At 38.7% G+C, this 22,723-nt stretch overlaps 1 protein-coding gene across 1 annotated transcript; it reads left to right on the top strand.

Moving 5' to 3' along the window:
• The first annotated feature begins 1,764 nt into the window (after positions 1-1,764).
• si:ch1073-13h15.3 lies at positions 1,765-21,232 on the top strand. The gene is made up of 11 exons (XM_087275748.1): positions 1,765-2,064; positions 4,593-4,775; positions 6,556-6,797; positions 8,934-9,129; positions 11,129-11,326; positions 12,463-12,582; positions 12,958-13,096; positions 15,381-15,493; positions 16,803-16,969; positions 19,277-19,436; positions 19,904-21,232. Exons 1-11 carry the CDS (start codon positions 1,908-1,910, stop codon positions 20,071-20,073), a joined length of 1,845 nt encoding a protein of 614 aa, XP_087131874.1. The 5' UTR covers positions 1,765-1,907; the 3' UTR covers positions 20,074-21,232.
• Positions 21,233-22,723: the final 1,491 nt, after the last annotated feature.

Raw genomic sequence — 22,723 nt, 5'->3', positions numbered from 1 at the left:
AAATATTAATTATCGTTATACAGGGTCATAGAAAAATACTGCTTTATTAATGTGCATATCACACTTCCGGCCCGCCGCATATCCAATCTAGACTTTACCATGGTTCGATCGACTGACTGATCGATTGACCCAACCTCTTTCTTCCCTAATCCAACCAATAGTGTTTTTTAAAGCACAGATTGACCCGCCCACCACCTTCCCTAAGCCCAACCAACAGTTTTAAAAAGTAATGCAGAAAAAGAAAAGCCCTCGCCTGATTTTCACCACGTTTTCAGATTTTACCACATTCTCACCCTGTTATTTACCTGTTTAATTTATTTTTTAGCTTTTGCTTTTGTCTTACCTGCTTTCTGGAACCGTTCTTCGCCAGACTTGAACACCATTGTCATGGTCGACTCAGGTCCGTCAACGTCGATGTCGATCTACTGGGCAAACAGCAGGAAAACCGTCCATACAGAGGTACACAATCAGCTGCTACGCGCAAAAAAAATGGCGTTTTACCACCCTGTAGCTTTCGTCAGACCGTTGTTCAGTGCTACATTGTTGAACGCAGTTAGTTGAATGCTACGTAACTCTGGCTACATAATTTGCGATCTCCAGAAATGTTTATAGGGGTACATTTTCAGAATAAACCCATGTGCTTCCAGCTAACTCTATCAAGCCTCTTCAACTGCTCCAGAATGCAGCAGCACGAGTTGTCTTCAATGAACCTAAACGAGCACATGTCACTCCGCTGCTAGTCCGTTTGCACTGGCTGCCAGTTGCTGCTCGCATCAAATTCAAAGCTCTGATGTTTGCCTACAAAGTGACTTCTGGCCTTGCTCCTTCTTATCTGCTCTCGCTTCTGCAGATCTATGTGCCCTCCAGAAACTTGCGTTCTGTGAATGAACGTCGCCTCGTGGTTCCATCCCAAAGAGGGAAGAAATCACTTTCGCGAACGCTCACGCTCAATCTGCCCAGTTGGTGGAATGAACTCCCTAACTGCATCAGAACAGCAGAGTCATTCGCTACTTTCAAGAAACTACTAAAAACCCAACTATTTAGTCTCCACTACACTTCCTAATCTGTAATTGCCTCTCTGAATATCACACTAACTGTACAAACAAAAAAAAAAAAATACTAATACTACTAATACTTTCCTTCTTAGACTTTACAGACCTGAAACTTGCTTATAGCACTTATTCATTGTTGCTCTTAGTTGTGTAAATTGCTTCCTTGTCCTCATTTGTAAGTCGCTTTGGATAAAAGCGTCTGCTAAATGACTAAATGTAAATGTAAATGTAAATGTCGACAATATGAGTTGAACATTAGAAGAAGAAAAAAACAACAATTGACCTCCATTCAGTTTTTTTTTTTGTTTCTACTAAGAATTCCAACGGCTGCTTGCATATCCATCATTTTTCAGGATATCTTGTCTTGTGTTCAACAGAAGAAAGAAATTTATAGTTTAGAAGCATGCGAGTAAATAATTAGTAAATAATTTTTTGAGGGAATTGTCCCTGTAACAAAGCCTCTTGCTTTGGAATTTTTCTTGAAAATCGTAAAGCAAAGTGTGTCTAAACGCTCTGTGGGGTTCATTGTGCCTGAAATCAAGTAAACTGTCTGTTCTTTGTTTACACCGATGATATAAATGTTTATTTAGACGAGACTGGATCTGAATGTGGACTAGAACTTGTACTACATTCACCACTCTTATCTTGATTGATTACATATGACAATTAAGTGTTGCTTCACTCATTCTCAGAGACCTTTGCTCCTTTGCTTGCATATAAAAGAAGACTAGCAAACATCCTTGCAGAAGTCTCTTTTCTCTTGCTGAAAAGTCCAGCCTATGTGCAATAATTTAAAAAACTAGATCCATTTTTAGATTTTGTTGGTTTGTTTCAGGGTGAAAACGGTTCTTCAGGATGTGGCTGCTGATTATTTGGGTCTCCGCCTTGATTTGGGCTGCAGGAACGTTCTGGTTTCTGTTCAAAAAACCGAGTCCGTTTTCTGCTTCATCGGTGAGGCCTGCAGAACCGTTAGAGCTGGACCAGAAGAAGAGAGATAAAGTGCTGAAACAAGGTGAATACACAGACCATCTTTTAATACTAAATGCTTTTCTGACCTGAGAACGACCTGAGCATGTTTTAAGCCTGTTCTGCTAATCTAAAAGCCAATGTACAATCTCTTAAAGGGATAGTTCACCCCAAAATTTTAATTCTGCCATTGTTTTTGCTTGTTTCAAACATTGTGTTTCATATGCTGAACACTAAAGAAGATTTAACTGGTAACCATTGACTTTTTTAGTATTTGTTTTTCCTACTATGTAAGTCAATGGTTACAGGTTTCCAGCATTCTTCAAAATATCTTCTTTAGAGTTTAGCAGAAGAAACAAACTCATAAAAGCATGAAACCACTTGAGAGAGAGTAAATGGGGGGTTAATTTCTTTTTCATTTGAAACTTTCTGTTTAAATGCATACTTCTGTTTTTGTTTTCCGTCAGTAAATGTCATTTAAAAAAACGCATCAGCTTTAGTCAACAGAGGCTCATTCTGAAAACGTAGCCCTGTATACATTTCTGGAGATCGTGAATTATGTAGCCAGAGGTATGTATGGCTGCATATTGTCTTGAAAACAAATGCTACAAGGCGGTACAATGTTGTTCCTTTACGCGGTTACAGCTTTCCCACTGTTACCAGTTTGTCCAGTGGCTTGCTGCGTACGTATATAAATATATATATATATATATATATATATATATATATATATATATATATATATATATATATATATATATAAATTTTTTTTTTACATTATATATTTTTAATATTTTTGTAATTATTTTTATGGGTGACATGGTGGCTCAGTGGGTAGCACAATCACCTCACAGCACGAAGGTCATTGGTTAAAGTCTCGGCTGGGCCAGTTGGTATTTCTGTGTGGAGTTTGCTTGTTCTCCCCGTGTGTTGGTGTGGGTTTCCTCCGGGTTCTCCGGTTTCCCCCACATGCGCTATAGGTGAATTGAATGAACTAAATGCCCGTAGTGTATGTGTGTGAATGAGTGTGTATGGGTGTTTCCCAGTGTTGGTGTGTTGGTGTAAAACACATGCTGGAAAAGTTTCCGGTTCATTCCGCTGTGGCACCCCCAGATGAATAAAGGGAGTTAGCCGATCGAAAATGAATGAATGAAATTGGCCGTAGTGCATGAGTGTGTGTGTGTGAATGTAAGAGTGTATGGGTGTTTTCCAGTGTTGGGTTGCAGCTGGAAGGGCATCCGCTGTGGAAAACATATGCTGTATAAGTTGGGGGTTCATTCCGCTGTGGCGACCCCTGATAAACAAAGGGACTTAAACTTAAAAAGATAGTTCACCTAAAAGTCAAAATGTACTCACTTGGAGGGCCGGTGTCCTACATATTTTAGTTACAACCCTAATTAAACACACCTGAACACGCTAATCAAGCTTTTTATGTATACTAGAAGCTTCCAGGCAGGTGTGTTGAAGGACGTTGGAGCTAAACTATGCAGGACACCGGCCCTCCAGGGCCGAGTTTGGACACCCCTGCTGCTCACTCTCACGTGGTTTCAAACCATAGTAGAAAAAAAAACCTATTATGAAAGTCAATGGCCTCCATATTTTTACATTTTTCAACATAACTTGAATGAATGGAGGACGAGTAAAATATGACACATTTTTAATTTTTGTGTGAACTAACCCCTAAATGATTTTTATCTTCCCATTGTAAATAAAGCTTACTATAAGTGAATCAAGTGCACTTATTTTAACAAGAGACCAAATAAGATCTGATCTGTACCTAATCAAAGCATGTTCATTATGCAAAATATTAATTATATGTTCCTATATCTTTATTTATTGACCCACATGATGGAATATATCAGTAGATGATGATGTAATTTACTTTTAAGGCTCTTAAAATGACAAACAAAATATCTCCTTATAGTACACGCATTACATTTGCTATCAGATAACATACACAGAACATTTAATACCTTTACCTAATCTAATTAGGTAAAGCAGTATATTATCAATACCATTGTAAAACAATTAGCATGCGTGTCAAAGGCTCTACTTTATCTGAACTAGATTACCCAGTTGTGATAACAGCCAGATTTCTTTTGTTTAAAGCATTTAAGAGATTACAGATTGCCTTTTGTGAGGTTTTGGGAACATTCCAAGTCCTTACCATTATAAAACACTGGTCTTTTCATCTGTCACAGTTTTTTTAGTGCAGAAAAATATTACTTAAGATTGCATGAGCGCAACGGCTTTGAAGTCATTTTTTTAACTCGTATTCATGTTCAGGATAACATCTGTCAAAAAAATATACATATACAACTATATATATTGTATGCATGTATAGTGAACTGTGTGCATATAATATTATATATAATACTTGAATAATGTAACTGCAATACTGATTAAGTAAATAAACCAATGTAAATAAGACTTTCTCCAGAAGAACAAATATTATAGAAAATACTGTGAAAAATTCCTTGCTCTGTTAAACATCATTTGAACAATATTTGAGAAAGAAAACAGAGCGCTAATACATTTGACTTGAACTATATTTACGTACTTTATATGTTCAAGGATTTACCAAGGAAAAGATTCCAGCGAATCTTGATGCGATTATAATAGGAAGTGGGATCGGAGGAATGACGGCTGCAGCCACAATGGCCAAATCAGGGAAGAAAGTTCTGGTTTTGGAGCAACACGACGTGGCAGGAGGCTGCTGTCACACTTTCACTGAGAAGGGCTTCGAGTTTGATGTGGGTACGTACAATCTTTATCAGCAGAGCTTCATGTTTAGATAAATAAATAAGCCTCAAGACACAAGACAACCACCTCAGTCAGTCACAACATTAGAATCACTGGGCTCTATTTTAAAGGGCCATGAAACCCCCTCGTTTCAGCAGGGTGTTTTCACACCTCTACTTTGGAAAAAGTCAGAAAAGTGGGCGTGTCCAGCTCTGTTTAGGGGGGAGTGTCGGAGGAACTAAAGTGGGATGGTGTGGGAGTGTCTATTTGGGCACGCGCGAGTTTCAGTCAAAATACACACACGAGAAAGTGATGGTGTATTTTTTACAGTCATTGTGTTTAACCTACATGGACATCTGTAGTTGAATTATTTACCAGATTATTAAATGTTGGACTTTAACTGCAGTTTGGCTCTTTCATTCAGGGAATTCATTCATGCCCCTCGCGACAAACGCGATATTTGATTCGAGGAACTGCTCTAAGCGTGTATTTTTCATGCAATGTTTGATACCGCACGGCGAATGAGAGAAAAAAAGCTCCGCAATTCCCGGAAACTTAGATGCACACGGCAGGTAGCGTCAGAAAGCCGCGTGTGTTATTCCGGTCACAAAATGCGGTGTTAACAAGTTTGCACTCAGTGCAATAGTTAACTTAATTCGATACGGACAAACTGAATAAACAAAGAGCGCTGGTCGCTCACTTACCAAATCTGTAGAGACAGGACAATCACCAGCAACAAGAGCCGCGTCTTTATGAAGAGAAGACTACAAGCAAATCCGGATTTCAGCGTTTGCAGATGAGAACAGCTCTCAGGTAAACAATAATCCTCCTTAGACACGTAAATTATTGTTGTCGAGCGTCGCGTACACTGTTAATCCACACGTGAGTCTGAGCTCTCACAGAGAGAAAAGGAAAACGAAACTTAATGGCAGCAAACTATAAAAGCAACACTTCACGCTTGTTTTGCCAACACAACGTGGCGTCTCTGGTGTAAACAGTGACACCAATGAATATTAATGAAGTTGCAAAATAGAGTGCGCTGATTGGTTTGAACCAAGCCTTACTCATGCATTAATGCAGCACACTGTAAGACGTAATAAGACTCACTCTGGCACAGACGCCCAGTCTGCACGCTGGAATACACGCTATTATGTCATGGCCGTGACGCAGCTTCAAAAATTTGTTTCAAACAGGAAGTACGAATTTGCTTGAAATAACGCAAAAACAACCAATTTACCCTTTTTAGTGAAATATAGGTGTCCTAATAGTGTTTTTAGCAGTGTGGGACACATATACCACTGTCAACAGCTCAAAAAATGTGTTTTGGTGTTTCGTGACCCTTTAATGATGTAACGCCCCATTCACACGGGGCGTCAGCGTCAACGCTTCCCATTCACTTTGAATGGGTGACGTCAGGCGTTGCCGAACTGCATTGTGGATCCATCAGCGGATCATGAACCCACGGCGCAGGCAACGCGCAGGCAAGCCGACCAATCACAGAGCTTATGCTACATGTCGTTGTAACTTACTTCAATTCATTTCAATGTTATTTTTATAGCACGTTATTTCATTGCATTATTACATTACAGTCAAAATCAGAAAGGTTAAGGTTTTGTGTATAGAGAACATAGACATATTAAACCTGTAGTTATACAATATATAGTGTTTTTTTTTTTTTCAAAAAAAGTGATGCCTTTGTGAATAATACTTAGAACGGGTTTAAAAAAATATCAAATAAATGTGCTGTTACTAAAATTTAAATCAATAACTTGAAAGATGTTCCCACATGTTAAAGGGCTCCACTACTTCGGTCAGCTGCATGAAAACGGTCTGCTTAAGGTTGCGATGGACCAGATCTCAGAGGGTCAGCTGGAGTTTGTGGAGCTGCCGCAGCATTTCGACAGTATTGTGATTGACGATAAAGGCAAACGGAGAGACTACCCCATCCTGAGCGGCCGGGTGGAGATGGAGCAGAACTTGAAGAAACTCTTCCCTAATGACGTGAAAGCCGTGGAGGAGTTCTTTAAGGTCATGAAGGTACAGCATCTTCATCTCACACACCAACTCCACCCCTAAACCCAGCTCTCACAGGAAACAATCAGCACTTATACATTTTTAAAATGCAAAAAGGTTGGGACAGTATGGAAAAATAAAGTAGTAGAAAGTAGAGCTATCCTAATTTATTGTACTTGTATTTAATTGCAGACAATATGAGCACAAACTATTTCAGGTTTTGTCATGTCAACTTCATTTCATTTGTAAATATACTGTACATCCTTTCCTGTCATTAAGAAATGCAACACATTGCAAAAAAGTTGGGACAGGAGCAGTTTAGGGCTAGTAATCAGGTAAACTGGTTAATTAATGATGTGATTTGAAACAGGTGATTGTAATTATGATTTGGTACAAAAGCAGCTTCCATGAAAGGTCACTCCTTTAGGAGCAAAGATGGGCCGAGGATCGCCAGTTTGCCAACAAATACGTGAAAAAATTATTGAAATGTTTAAAAACAATGACCTCAAAGAAAGAGAGAAAGACATTTGGTTATTGCACCTTCATCAGATCATAGTGTTTTAAAAGGAATCTGGAGGAGTTTCAGTCCTTTAAGGACAAGGGTGCAGGCCTAAGCTGAACAACAGTGATCTCCGATCCCTCAGGCGGCGCTGCATCAAGAATCCTCATTCACCTATAGGCAATATCACCACATAGGCTCAGGATTACTTTGCAAACCTTTGTCAAGTACCACAATACATAGTTACACCCACACATGCCTGAGAAATCTGTACTGTGCCAAAAGGAAGCCCTATGTTAACAGTGTCCAGAAGTGCCAACGACTTCTCTGGGCTCAGAGGCATCAGGGATGGACCAGTTTATTTCCAGACTGACCCAACTTTTTCTGATTTAGGGTTGTACTTCATTCTGTGTGAATTATGAATACCAAAGGAAGTCCCCATGAGGACAAAATTTGATATTTGGTCAAGGGTTGGGTCAATAGACGATGCCATTGTCCGTTGGCGGTAGACATCACAATGCTGAGCTGCCAGCACAATCCTGGCGTCTCTCTATAGTCATCAAACATGATATTTAATTAATCTTGTCTCTAACGACTCTGCTGTCTTTTGAATCTATCATGTAGCGTATCACCGCATCAGTACACTGCTTCAGTCTTTGACTTTCACACTTGTACTTACTAATTTTATCGAAAACCTCAGATGCTGTTGGTTGGTTCCTGTTGGTTGTGCACCTTTTTTTTTTACCAACCAAGTTTGTGGACGCCATTATAATGACACAGATCACTCTGCCTATTCATGCCAGAGTCCCATGGAAAAAGTGATTGACAGGTGGTAATTTGTGTGTAACTTATCTTTAATTCAAGAGTTCACACTTAGATATTGCTTGACAACTGTAAGCAGGTTTGGCATGCTGTCCCGGGAGAGAACCCTGAGCTCGGAGATAGTTGAGCCCAGGGCTCCCGCCAGGTCCATAGAGCATGTGAGGGGAGTACGAGATCAGGTGGTTCTCGAGAGCTCCCCCTTTTTTTGTAAAGGAGAAAAGGAGGAGAAATGGGGTGGATGGGGGGGTTTCTTCGGAAAACGAAGATAAGGGAGTAATATCTAGCTAGGCTACTTATAGTGAGTTAGGATAGATCTGATTGGCTAACTAATGAGTGTAGATAGGTGGCCAGCTGCAGTCAATTATATCACGTGCTCCTGTCGAAATGAGTTTAAAAACTTCACTTATTTATAATTTGATTATGGGTAAAGCAAAGACCATAAGGGTCAGGATGTTGAAACGGTAGGCTACAAATAATTAATTTGTTATGAATTAGCTAATTATTCCTAAATAATTAATTCGCCGCTGCCCACAATAATAATGCCTTCACCCTTTGCGATGTTTCACATTAGACATCGTACCATGCCAAATTGGCCGACATCGCCCAACCCAATTTGGTCCCCACAAGAATAAAAGCACATGTACATGACACAGAGAGGTAACAGTGGCATTATCAAGTTCAATCACTATACAACCTAATAACCAAGTGTAAAACAGAAAAGAATGCAATATAATATAAGGTTGTAAAATAATTGTTGACAATTTTCAATTACTTTCAATTAACCACTTTTTTACATGAATCCATTAAAACAGCATCTGTGTCTTCTGTATGGTCCACAGCTCACAGCCAGGAAAACTCCTCTGATGGCCATCCTGAAGATCATCCCACAGTGGTTTGCTCTCTTTCTGATCAAAAGTGGCATCGCTAACCTGATCTCGTCCATCTTTCGGCTCTCAGACTTCAACGCTACTGAGATGAACTACAAACTGACCAGCAACAAGGACTTGCACCTGATCTTCTCCTATTTCTTCTATGGTGAGTCTGGCACTTTCTGAAGATGAGTTATTGTTTGTGAACTCTTCAGTAATCTTTTGTAGTTTTGATATTAAAGAGCCCCTATTTTGCATTATAAATGGTCATGTTTTGGATTTGGGGGACTCCAACATTAGGCTGATATGCATGCAAGGTCAAAAACATTTCCATTGTCTTATAATATGCCTTTATTTTAACCTAATTATCCCAACCATTCCAAAATGATCAGTTCAGCGATTCATTTGTTCCCAAACCCCTCCTTAGTGCGAAGCTAATCTGTGCTGATTGGTCCGATGACCGAGTCTGTTGTGATTGGTCAACTGAGTTCAGCGTGAGGCCGAGAGAAACGCCCACCACGGCTATGAAGTAGAGCACAGAGAGTATGTGAGAGGCCAATGGAGGAGTGCAACAAAGCAATGCAGTCAAAAACCAGCATATTACTCTACTCTTAAACCTAACCCAAGTAATAACAATGCCACACATTCAGTATTAATCCACACAGTGGCCAAAGTTGAACTATTTTGAAAATTGACCGCACCGCGACTGTCTAGGAACAGCTGATGATGCCCATAACAAAGACAAACAGGCAGAGGATTGCAAGTTTAGAAAAGCCTTTAAATCGATAAAGGAAGAAGCACCCGTCACGTTTACAACGTCGGTTTGGATGCAATGTGTAAATCGCCCATACAGTTTTAAACTGAGAGATACGGTTCAAGCATATCTATAACTGTACGTTCACACCGAAAGCGGTGAGAGCATCAGAGTAGAGGAATAAATTTCCGAATAAAGCGCGGGAGCGATCGGGAACGGGTTTAATTTGGGACGGGAGCGGGCTGTCAAGCAATATCTGCGGGCTGTCTAGTAATATGGAAAACAGCTGCTGTGAGGCGTTTTCCCCTCGTTGTCAAAAGGCATCTTCTGCAGTTTAAATGAAGCCTCGTCATCGCTAAAGTCAACATTTTCTCTTTATTTCAAATATATAACCAGCCCAAACAAATGTAACTCACCAAAATGTTGGACACACACAGTAGCCTGTACTGTGCCACTGACACACTGATTTAATAACTGTGACAAAGTGAAAATATAGGCTAGTGTCATTTCAAAATGACAGAAAAACACAAACCGTGGTGAATACAACACACGAAATAAAACACAAACGGCTCGCGATTAGAATGAACAGCAAATCAGCCAGCAGAGGATCAATAACAGACTTTTATTGCTCATTTTTGTAAATTGCACGACTTTCATACCTGTTAAGTTTCATGCAAGTACTCTGGTTTGCGCTCTCTCTCTCTCTCTCTCTCTGTCTGTGTGTGTGTGTGTGTGTGTGTGTGTGTGTGTGTGTGTGTGTGTGTGTGTGTGTGTGTGTGTGTGTGTGTGTGTGTGTGTGTGTTAAAGAGCCGCTGAGCTAACAGCACAGCTGACAGGCCGGGAACGCACACACACACACACACACACACACACTGTATTTCTGACGGCAGACACGTGAACTAGGAGAACGTTTTTCTCGTATTTCTGACGCGCTTGAACCACATGTGACAGATTATAACGGCTTTAACAGACACATTTCTAAGTTGTGTGTCACAAAAACACTCTGTTATCCATTAAAAACGTCATTGAAACCCATTTTCGGAGCGCAAATTACCAGTTGTACACGCTGTAAACGGAAGTTTTCACATTCTACCGGAAGACGCTGGTCGCTATGGCGCCCTCCATGCAGCAGCCATGAAGAAGGTCTATAATCCACTCTCAAAGTCTGCATGAACCGGAAGCTGCGACCATTTTTTTTCTTTCCGTATTGTGACGCAGTTCCTGGAGAAACAGAACTTTAAATGGGTAAGCAGTGGGCGTGGCTTGTTTTATCTTCCATGAGCTGATTAGATGTAGTAAAGTAGGCATTTCAATCAGAAAGATGGGGAAAAGGGTTTTGGAAGAGTTGTTACAACCTAACCAATGTGATTGTACTCACATGCAAGAAAATTGTTTCTGTGGATCTGCTCAGGTGTTGCTCCTAAAGAGTCCAGCTTCATGATCAATGCTCTGATGCTGCACCACTTCAAGCGTGGAGCATATTATCCTAAAGGGGGCGCCAGTGAGATCCCCTTCCACGTTACTAAAGTCATACAGAAATATGGCGGCAGTGTGCTGGTCCGGGCCCCTGTGAGCCGAATTCTGGTCGATAACAAGGGAACTGCATATGGTGAGTACAAAAGACCTCAAAATATAACGCGTACAGTTGAAGTCAGATTTATTAGTGCCCCTGTATATTTTTTTCCCTCATTTCTGTTTAACGGAGAGAAGATCTTTTTCAACATATTACTAAACAATAGTTTTAATAAATTCTTTCTAATAACTGATTTATTTTATCTTTGCCATGATGACAGTAAATAATATTTGACTAGATATTTTTCAAGATACTAGTATTCAGCTTAAAGTGACATTTAAAGGATTAGCTAGGTTAATTTGGGTAACAAGTTAGGTTAAATATGCATATCATTGCATAACATTGGTTTGTTCTGTAGAAAAACAATATTGCCAAAGTGGGCTAATAATTTTTTTTATTTATTTAAGTTTTTTTTAAAGATTTATTTTTGGCCTTTATTAGATAGGACAGTATTGAGACAGGAAGTGAAGTAGGAGAAAGAGAGGGGGTAGGGAAATGTCCTCGAGCCGGGATTCAAACTCACGACACCCTAACATGCTATTGCACCATATGTTGGCGCGCTAACCACTAGGCTATTGCGCCGATGTGGGTTAATAATGTTGACCTTGAAATTAATTTAAAAAATTTAAAACTGCTTTTATTTTAGCCGAAATAAAACAAATAAGACTTTCTCCAGAAGAAAAAATATTATAGGAAATACTGTGAAAAATTCCTGAATCTGTTAAACAGCATTTGGGCGAATATTTTTTACTTCAAATGTATGTATAAACATTTTCTCAAATATAAATATGCACAGTACACCTACATATATTATGTAAATACTAACTTTTATTTTGCATGCGAATAATCATTGTCCCCACACTAATTGAAATATTTAGTTTGATCAAACTTAGTTTATATATGTCCTCATTTTTGCAGCCTTTTCCCACATGTCAGCTAAAAAAAAAATTGTATTTACACATTCGTTTGAAATCAGAGTTTGTAATTTTGTGACTATTTTTAGTTTGGTTCATGGCTCAAAAACTCCTTGCTCATACTGTTTTACCTAAATAAATGGCTTTGTCGTCTTGATTATCTCAGTCTGGGTTTATTTTGCATTGAAAATAGTCAGTTTCTATATTATACACTAAAATCATGAATAAATCAAACTGCTAATGTGTTTTGACTGACAGGAGTGACGGTGAAGAAAGGTGAAGAGCATGTAGAAATCCGAGCTCCTGTCATCATCTCCAACTGTGGGATTTTCAATACTTTCCAGAAGCTTTTACCTCCAGAAATACAAGTCAAGCCAGGTGAGCTTATTCTTTGTGCTTTAGTCAGATTTATTCTACTGTGTAACCACTGTTCATGACTTGAATTTCATGTTTTTTAGTATCAGGACATAATAAAAACTATACGGCCCTTGGCAGGTCTTAAAATTAGGAAGATAAAACCTTGGATGAGCAACATCACACCTTACATGTTATTATGTATTGAACAAAAGTAAAGGCAAGATACAGGGTTGCCAAGTCCATTTTTTTACACGGTTAAAGATTTGTCATATTGGACTAATGATATTCATATGGTTGCATTATAATTTCTTACGTCTTGATATGTACAACTGGATTCTAAAGGGATATGATAGCTTTTTCTCATGACTGTACATGCACTCTTTTCTAACCTTTCAGAGATTCAGAGTCGTCTGGACATGATGAGGCCTGGTAAAGCATCGTTCCTCCTCTTCTCTGGCTTTGATGCCACTCAGGAAGAGCTGGGCATCACGGCCACCAGCACCTGGCTCTTCAAATCCAACGACATGGATGGCATGTCAGTATAAACAAATGTATTCTTCTTTACATATATTTTAGCCATATATTAGCTATAATACTGCATTTAAAGCAGGGGTGTCCAAACTCTGTCCTGGAGGGCTGGTGTCCTGCAGAGTATAGCTCCAACTTGCCTGCCAGATGTTTCTAGTATATGTAGTAAGAGCTTGATTAGCTGGTTCAGGTGTGTTTGATTAGGGTTGGAGCTAAACTCTCCAGGACACCGGCCCTCCAGGACCAAGTTTGGACACCCTTGACTTTAAGGGACACTCTGTGTAGATTTCGGGCTATATGCCCTTATTTACAGTAGGCCTACTCAAAAATTATGTATGTACGTCTGTATGTATGACTCAATTTGAGAAAAAAATATATTGTTGTCGACACAAACTCAGGCCAAATGAAAGAAACAATTAAAAGTGTATTTTTTTTGCTCTCTTTACATCTAACCGAAAGTTGTTTTACATTATAGAAAGCCAAAATGTACAAAAAAGGCCTTTAATTTATCCCAAAATCAATTTAGCAAATAAATTTACATAATATTTACCATGGTTGCAGCATGCGCAATGATATTACGCAGCACTGAAAGAGGGTAAAATCTAGATAGGATACACGGCCGGCCGGAAGTGCGATATGCACATCAATATAGCAGCATTTTTTATGACACTGTATAACAATAATTTATATTGTTACAGTACTGTGACGGTTGGGTTTAGGGTTAGGGGTTGACGTCAAAACATTTTATTTGTTAGGTAATTTAATAGATAACATAAATATTACTTGATTGAACTACTGTTTTTATGTTACTGTGATGGTGACCCTGCTGAAAAATCCAGCTTAAACCAGCCTGGGCTGGTTTTAGCTGGTCAACCAGGCTGGTTTTAGAGGGGGTTTTTCCACTTCCAGGCTGGTTTCCAGCCATTTCCAGCCTGGTCTTAGCTGGTTAGGCTGGGAGATGACCAGCTTGACCAGCCTAGTAGGCTGGGAGCCCAGCCAAAACCAGCTATGTCCAGCTTAAACCAGGCTGGTCAAGCTGGTTATAGCTGGATTTAGCTGGTCATTTTCCAGCCTGACCAGCTAAGACCAGGCTGGAAATGGCTGGAAACCAGCCTGGAAGTGGCCAAAACCCCTCTAAAACCAGCCTAGTCTGCCAGCTAAAACCAGCCAACCAGCCTAGGCTGGTTTAAGCTGGATATTTTAGCAGGGTAGGTTTAGGGTTGGGGAAATGAAAGAGGGTTGTTGCTATATCAGAAGTTAACCAAAATGATTTCCATTATTTATGAAATTTCTCCGTATTTTATTAACGTCTAGCCATACCCCAACCTTAAACTCAACCGTCACAAAATGTTATTTATTATTACCCAATAAATTGTATTTTAACGTCTACCCCTACTCTAAACCCAACCGTCACAGTACTGTAAAAATATTAATTATTGTTATACAATGTCATTAATTATGCTTGCATATCTGTAATGATGTGCATATCTGCAGCTGTATCCTATCTAGACTTTGCCTCAAAAGAGTCTTAGCTGGGACTGCTTTTAAGTGCAAGATATGATTAAACGGCAATAAAGTTCTTAGTCAAATCGGCCATGAAAATGGCAACTTTTCATTTTTCTGTCGGCTTTATACACAATAACTACAGAAGAGCTTTAAATAGATGCATATCGAATCTGTTTGGCATTTTTGAGCGAGAAATATGGTCTAATTCGATGATAGATGCTAAGCTAAGCTAAGCTAAGCTAAAAGTGTTCCCGCCAGATCGGAGAACGGCTTGATTTAAATATTGTAACACACAACTGGTTGTTGTAAAATTAGCCTATTTCCAAAAATGACTTTCTTTAAGAAATAAAAAAACGCAGTCCCGACCAGCTGCTGTGGCTAAATGCACCAAAAAATGCTGTAGGACACGTTTAGGGGAAATAAATCATAGATTCGTTTTCATTTTCATTCCTTTTCAACTAATCCACTATTTAAGCAAGCTTTTTCACAGGTGAGGAAATCAGCAAATTAAAAGCACTTACTGCATCTGCGCGAATGAAACACAAGGTGGCGCCGTTGGCTAAATGCTAATCTCTTTCTCTCTCCATGTGATTGTTTTTTCTGGACTAAGTTTCTTCTCTGAAAAACATTTCATCTGTTCCTGCCTATGGGGAAACATATTTCCAGTCCTTCTCAAACTCTCTGTTCTCTCATGCTGTTTTCTGAAGAAGCTCTATGTCTATTAGCACATGAGATCATCTGTAATGTGTGACTGCAGTCAGTTAAACATAAGTTTTCTCTTGTAGGATGGATGATTTCTTCAGTATGAGTAAAGACGAGGCTCCAGAGAATGTTCCTATGGTTCTCATTACTTTCCCTTCAGCCAAAGACTCACAGACATCACAGATCCGACACCCAGGTAAAGGATGACCGCAGCCTATGGAGGACTAACATGCAAAAATATAAAATAGATAAATGCATAAATAAAAATTGCATAAATAAACACATGAGTAAATATACACTACAGATCAAAAGTTTGGGGTCAGTAGGATTTTTAAATGTTTTAAAATAAGCTTCTTCATGCTCACCAAGGCTGCATTTATTTAATCTAAAATACAGTACACATTGTACAGTTGTGAAATGTTATTGCACTATAAAATAACTGTTCAAAAGAACTTTATAATTTAACTTAATCATTTATTCCAGCAATGAACTTAATGATTAATTTTCAGCTTCATTACTCACATGATCCTTCAGAAATCACTCTAATATTAAATATTATTACTATTAATATTATTATTAATGGTAAAAGTAATAAAAACAATAATGACTCGAGTAATAATTTTATTTGAAACTACATACAATAAGAAACCATTTTATAATAAAAAAAGTGAGTAAATATTTAACAATTTAATAAATGCCGACTTAATGAACAGAATAATTTTCTTTAAAAAAAAACAAGAAAAAAAAAATTACCCCAAACTTATGACCGGTATTGTATATATATATATATATATATATATATATATATATATATATATATATATATATATATATATATATATATATAAATAAGTAAATACAGAAATAAACGGAGTATTAAATAAATATAAAAATAAACACATAAATAAATAAATACTTAAATACATAAATATTCTAAGGGAAAAACAAATAAAAAAAGTTGAATATAATAAAATAAAAAATATATTCATAAAACAATTAATGAAGAAAAAATTACGCATTAGTTATTTTAGGTTTAAATTAAATAAAAATACAATATATCTGTTTTATTAAGTCATAAAATTACAATATTTTTATATTGTTACATCTATCTGTCTATCTATCTCTCTTTCTGGCATATATATATATATATATATATATATATATATATATATATATATATATATATATATATATATATATAATTTTTTATGCAATCATTTATTGTATACAGATTTTTAAAATATTTTTTGTAAAGAAGAAGACGCCTTATCTATACAAAAAAGTTACAAATTTTACACTAATTCTGCTTAATATTATGTGCTGTCATCATAGCAAAGATAAAATAAATCAGTTATTAAAATGAGTTATTAAAACTATCATGTTTGGAAATGTGTTAATCTTCTCTCTGTAGCAGAAATTGGGGAAAAAAATATGAAAGAATCAAAACTTAACAGGAGGGCGAATAATTCTGAATTCAACTGTGTGTTAACGTGATGATCTTCCAGGAAAGTCCTGTATGACCATCCTGACCATGGTGAATTATGAATGGTTCGAGGACTGGAAGGACACGCGAGTGAGGAAACGAGGAGACGATTATTTCAGCTATAAGCAGAGATTTGCAGACCATATCTTTAACTGGGCTTGCCAACATTTCCCCAATCTCAAAGACAAGGTATCAGAAAAAACTGAAGTGTGTACATTTTTCAGTGCTAAAATCCGTTTGTCCTGTCCCTGTTGTAAGTCTTTTAAAGGTGACCTATTATGGCCTTTTTTACAAGATGTAAGACAAGTCTCTGATGTCTCAAGAGTGTGTGTGTGTGTGAAGTTTCAGCTCAAAATCCCACACAAATAATGTTTTATAATTCTTTGAAACTGCATCTTTTAGGCTTTGATCCTAATTGTGGCATTTTGGTGACTGTGAGATTGCCCTCTTTTCTAAAGAGGGCGGAGCTACACATACCCATGTGTTAGCATAGTGGCAGATTCAAAACTCTAATGGCAGGCGGTTACTTCTCACTCAGGGCTGTTTATGCTTATGAGGGACAGATCATAACTAATGGGCGGGGCTTTCCCCCTCTGATGACACGTACAAAGGGAGAATGTCAATCAAACTGTTTCTGCAGACTGTTTTTATCAAGTGTGATTATATAGGCTGATTATTTCACACACTGCTGCCACACAACTGTGTTTAAACTCCTTATAAAAGTGATTTTTGCATAATTTCTTTTAGCTTGGCTGTAATAAAAGCCACTGTTCTTCAATGACTTGCCTAGTTAACCTACAATAACCGTGTTAAGCTTTTAAAAGGGACCTATTATGCCCATTTTTTCAAGATGTAAAATAAATCTATGTGAAAAGTATGTGAAATTTCAGTTCTAAATGCTACACAAATTATGTTTTATAACTCTTTTACACTGACATTTTTAGGCTTTGATTCTAATTGTGGCATTTTGGTGACTGTCGCTTTAAATTTAAATGAGATTGTGCTCTTTTTATAAGAGGGCGGAGCTACAAATGCCTATGTGTAAGCATAGCAGCAGGTTCAAAAGTAATGACGACCAACTGCTTCTCACTCAGGGCTGGTTATGCTAATGAGGGAGAGATGGTCACTAATGGTCGAATGCCAATCAAATATATGTATATATGTGGGATGTAACGGTATCAGAATTTCACGGTACGGTAATACCTCGGTATGAATGGCACGGTACGGTATTTACTGAATAATTTACAGGAAAAACAAAACTAATGAAAAGACTCGAAAAAAGTGCCAAAAGTGTTTATTTACCTTAGTACTGAACATATCAATGACATACAAATTAGCCATCTATCTGTAAGTTTCCAAACAGGAACTTCAATTTTTCAATTTTAATAACAAAAAACTATTAAATCATATAAATAAAAATAAAGTTTCAATTTAGTATTGTTGAAAACTCATCACATTCAACATTTAATCTCTCACTCACTTAGATAGAGAAGGGTTTTAAAAGGAAAATTATCATATAACTATAATCTAAAAGCTGGGGTCTCTGGGCATGTCCCCTGCAACAGAAAAAAAACCCCTCTCATTTGGGACTGAGGTTTCTGGGACAGAGAGATATGATTTAGCCAAGGTTGACAGCAGTGGGTAACGCTGTGCATCGTCTTTCCATCACTTGAGAGGACAAGCCATGAGTGAGATAGAGGTCTCTTTGCGGTACAAGTCAATGTCTGCATCAATCTAACAAGTGTGCTGTGTTCTGCAGTCCCCATGACTGTTATTAGTCGTATTCCCCGACTTATATTTCACACAGTCTGGCAGTGCCTGCATATTGTTTTTTTCTTTGTCTGTCACCTTTTCTCCTTTTTCGTATCTTTTTAGAAAGAAACCGAAATGCTTCCACACATCCGATTTAAAACCCGATTTAGGTTCGATCATTTCCAGCTCTTTTTCTTCCACGCTACTAGCAGCACACTCCATTTCCGCATTACTGGATCTGTAGTGACAACAGACCGCAAAGGATGATGGCCACACCTAGGCTGATGGGAATTTTAGTTCCCGCTACCTCCCGTTCGCTTCATTCGCCTAAGCAAACTTTTCTCAGAAATATAGTTTTATTGAGTCATGCGCCTACGGTAATATTGAAAAAAAATTACTATTGCGGTGTGACGGTATTTACAATATTGTTACATCCCTAATATATATATATATATATAAATATATATATATATATATATATAGATAGATAGATAGATAGATAGATAGATAGATAGATAGATAGATAGATAGATAGATAGATAGATAGATAGATAGATAGATATATGTGTGTGTGTGTGTGTGTATTTAACAATCAACAATTTAGGATAAAACAATAATAGTAAACAGTATATTTAACCATCAACGTTTTAGGATTCATTTACAGTATATTAATTTACAATTCAGTGTGTGTGATGTTTTTTATTGGTCTCTTCTCTTAATCTCTTTTATTTTTCCCTCCCCCAGCTGGTGTATCAGGAGGCAGCGACTCCTCTGACTAACATGCATTACCTCAGCTGTAACCGAGGGGCCATTTACTCTGCAGATCACAATCTGGAGCGCTTCTACGCTGAGGCCATGGCTCGAAACCGCTGCGATACGCCTGTCAAAAACCTGTATCTGTCAGGTACACTACTGACATCCTCCAGCATATCACCCCCTATGCATAATTCTAACTAGTAAACTGCAAACCATTACACTTTGAATCAACTTTGAAATAAATATTGTAATGTTTGCCACAGCGGAATGAACCGCCAACTATTCCAGCATACGTTTTATGCAGCGGATGCCCTTCCAGCTGCGACCCAGTACTGGGAAACACCCATACACTCTCTCATTCACACACACTCTTACACTACGGACAATTCAGTTCATCTATAGCGCATGTGTTTGGACTGCGAGGGAAACCCACGCCAACACGAGGAGAACATGCAAACTCCACACAGAAATGCCAACTGGCCTAGCTGGGACCAGCGGCCTTCTTGCTGCAAAGCAACAGTGCTAACCACTGACCCACCGTGCCGTCCATAGCTATATACCTTTTCATTTAAAAATCAGACTATTGTTTTGACATGTTTCTCCTGTGCGTTTCAGGTCAGGATATATTCAGCTGTGGTATCGCCGGGGCTTTGCATGGTGGTCTCCTGTGTGCGTCTACCGTCCTGAACTACCCGGTGTACATCGACCTCTATTTGCTCAAGAAGAACCTCAAATGGAGGAAAGCCAAGGAGACGGCGAAACTGGCGGAGAAGAAGCAGCAGTGATGAAGAAAGCAGATCTGCGCAGGCAAACTAATGCACATTTCCACACACAGCTAAATCTACTCAGTCCAGAGAATATTTGGTCTCCCTTTAAATAAGAGCAAACAGGTTGGTCATAAGTTAATCTGCTGTTTGTGGAGGTGCTTATGATCCTGATTTTGAGAGATTCAATGTGTTATATTTCAGCTGATTTCATCTAAGGCTGTGACTGAAGTCGGTTGTAGTTTTGTGTTTCTCTTCTGTGTTTATGTTCATTAGCAGCAAGTGTTCATCATCAGTGCTCAATCATCACCCAATTAATCCTTTCAATAGCCCCTTTCACACAGTGATACCAGAAAATATCTGGAAAATTTCCGGAACGACTTTACCGGTATATTCAAAAAAGCGCTGTTCACACAGGCGAGGACGTTACGGAATTTTTCCGGAAAAGAGCATTCACACATCCATCGCAAAATGCCGGTAAATTCTGACATCATTAACCAGAAATGACCTCTAAACGGCTGCGCTTGTGTTTGTAAACATTTGACTACATCACAAACTCTTTGGATGGATCAGTATTGAGTACAACTCCTATGAAAACATATAGAGAAACACTTTCGCATGTCGAGATGTTCATGATATGTGTGTGTGCTCACGCTATGGGCGCTCACGGGCACACGCTAAGCTTGAAGGTAAACAAACAACGGATTATCATAAACATTTTATCGATAATTATTTACACAGTTAGCATTAAGAAGGAACATAGAAACGTTATCTGACTAACATCTAGCAGCTAAAGGTGTCTGGAAAAATATTCAAAGGCTTTTATTCTCATAAACCGCGCACACATGAATGCGTCTGACTGCTCTGATTGGCTAAAGCAGGTGTCTCACTTCAGCACGTTCTAGACGTGGACGCGCTCTTTCCGGCAATCTTGCTTCTGCATTCACACAGCGCAGCATTCCGGCAAATTACCGGTAATGTTACAACTTCTCTTTCCGGAAAATAGCCAGAACGAATTTACCGGTATTTTCAAAAAGGGCCTGTTCATTTGTTGTTCAAATTGCCGGTAATTTTCCGGAAAGGTCTGTATGTGTGAAAGGGGCTATTGTCTCATTTAAGCTGCGGTCACACTTGGCTTTTCCTCCAATAGACTGATTTCACGCGGCCGCCATTTTCAAAAGCGAAATCGAGGCTGCGGTGGGAAGAAACCCGGAAGTATCATTGGGAGTTACATACGAATGTTGTGCAACTGGCTGTATATCTTATCAGCAAAGATAAAGTGACACAAATTTATAATTTCTCCGCCTTCCGAGTGACCCGAAGGTCTGTTCTGAATGAATGCTGAATGTAAAAAGGGATATCAGAGCTCATTTTTGGCTAAGTTAGGGAAAATGGCACTAGTTAGTTAACGTTTTCTTTCCCAAACACATGTTTTAGATGCCATTCATCAAACTCAAGTTAATAAATTGATTCTTTCACTATATTAGACTCGTCACGATACTGAATTAAAAGAAAAACAGGCAATTTCGCATTAGGATTTAAGGCAATGTTGACGGCTTTCTAAAACAGCGCTGATTTGCCATTGTGTTCACGTGTTTAACAGAAATGATTGTGATTGGCCGAGAAGGTCATCAGTTCACCCACCGCTGTATACTGAGCACAAACACAGACAAGCCGAGCGATCTGCTTGATGACTCGACTGATCTTGACGGCTGCTTCGCGCTCCAGTCCGTGTATCTGTGTTTTCACTGGGTGAAGAGCGGTAAACTGAGCGCAAACCAAACACAGATACACGGAGACGGAAGCCATGAAGATCAGTCGAGTCATCCGCGCTGAGCAGCGCTTCCATGTTAGCGGGAAATAGTCGGGTTTAAAACTTCAGGACCAGGTCAACACTATCACAGACAACACGATGATGTGCTGCAGAGGACTGCAGTGTTTATCACTCACCGGGTTACACAGGCTGAAGCAGGAAAGCGTCCTCACAGTGTTTAACTAGTGCCATGAGCTGAAGCCTAGGAGGACACTTAAGCATATCACTAAAATTGTGATCTTGTTTGATGCTAAATTGCTTTTATTTGTTTAAAGTAAACTTACTGAATGATATTGAGGTGATGTTTACACGATTTCTGCATTTTGATATCTCAGCAACAGCTGGAGATTTGTAGTACACAGTATATTACTGCAATGTTTACAGTGCTGGTCCTATACTTCCGGGTTTCTTCCCACCGCAGCCTCGCTTTGGTTCTTTAAAATGGCGGCCGCGTAAAATAAGCGTATAGTCTTCCAATCATACGCACACGAATGCGTCAGACTGGAAACGCAAGGTCATGCGTCAAGTTTCGCAGGTTGCTGCGGTGCAAAGTTCAAGCTTGGTGAACTCTGACCTGCGAAATCGCATCACTTGACTGCGTGAGACCAATCGAGGATCAAAACATGACCTCTCTGGACAGAAATTTAAAACATGGAGCAATCGCTCGCTTTTTTTTAATGTCTAATAAGCTTGTTTAATCCCGCCCCTTTTCACAGCGCCGCTCGACAGAATTTCGCAAACTCAAACTCTGGTGTGACCGCAGCTTTACATGAGTAACTCAATTTAGAGAGGGGCCAAATACTATTTAAACCAAGTAAAATTGACTCAGAGGATTTTGCTGTGCAGGAACAAAATAAC

Source organism: Danio rerio, chromosome 12 (genome assembly GCF_052040795.2).
Source record: "Danio rerio strain M-AB ecotype USA chromosome 12, GRCz13ab, whole genome shotgun sequence".
Classification (NCBI taxonomy): Eukaryota; Metazoa; Chordata; class Actinopteri; order Cypriniformes; family Danionidae; genus Danio; species Danio rerio.
This window is presented reverse-complemented; position numbering and strand designations above follow the sequence as displayed.

Bases quoted from the DNA above. Each gene is read 5' to 3' on its own strand.
- si:ch1073-13h15.3 (XM_087275748.1), top strand. From the start codon at position 1,908: ATGTGGCTGCTGATTATTTGGGTCTCCGCCTTGATTTGGGCTGCAGGA. The intron at 2,065-4,592 runs GTGAATACACAG...TATATGTTCAAG, and splicing joins AGATAAAGTGCTGAAACAAG to GATTTACCAAGGAAAAGATT. The intron at 6,798-8,933 runs GTACAGCATCTT...TATGGTCCACAG, and splicing joins AGTTCTTTAAGGTCATGAAG to CTCACAGCCAGGAAAACTCC.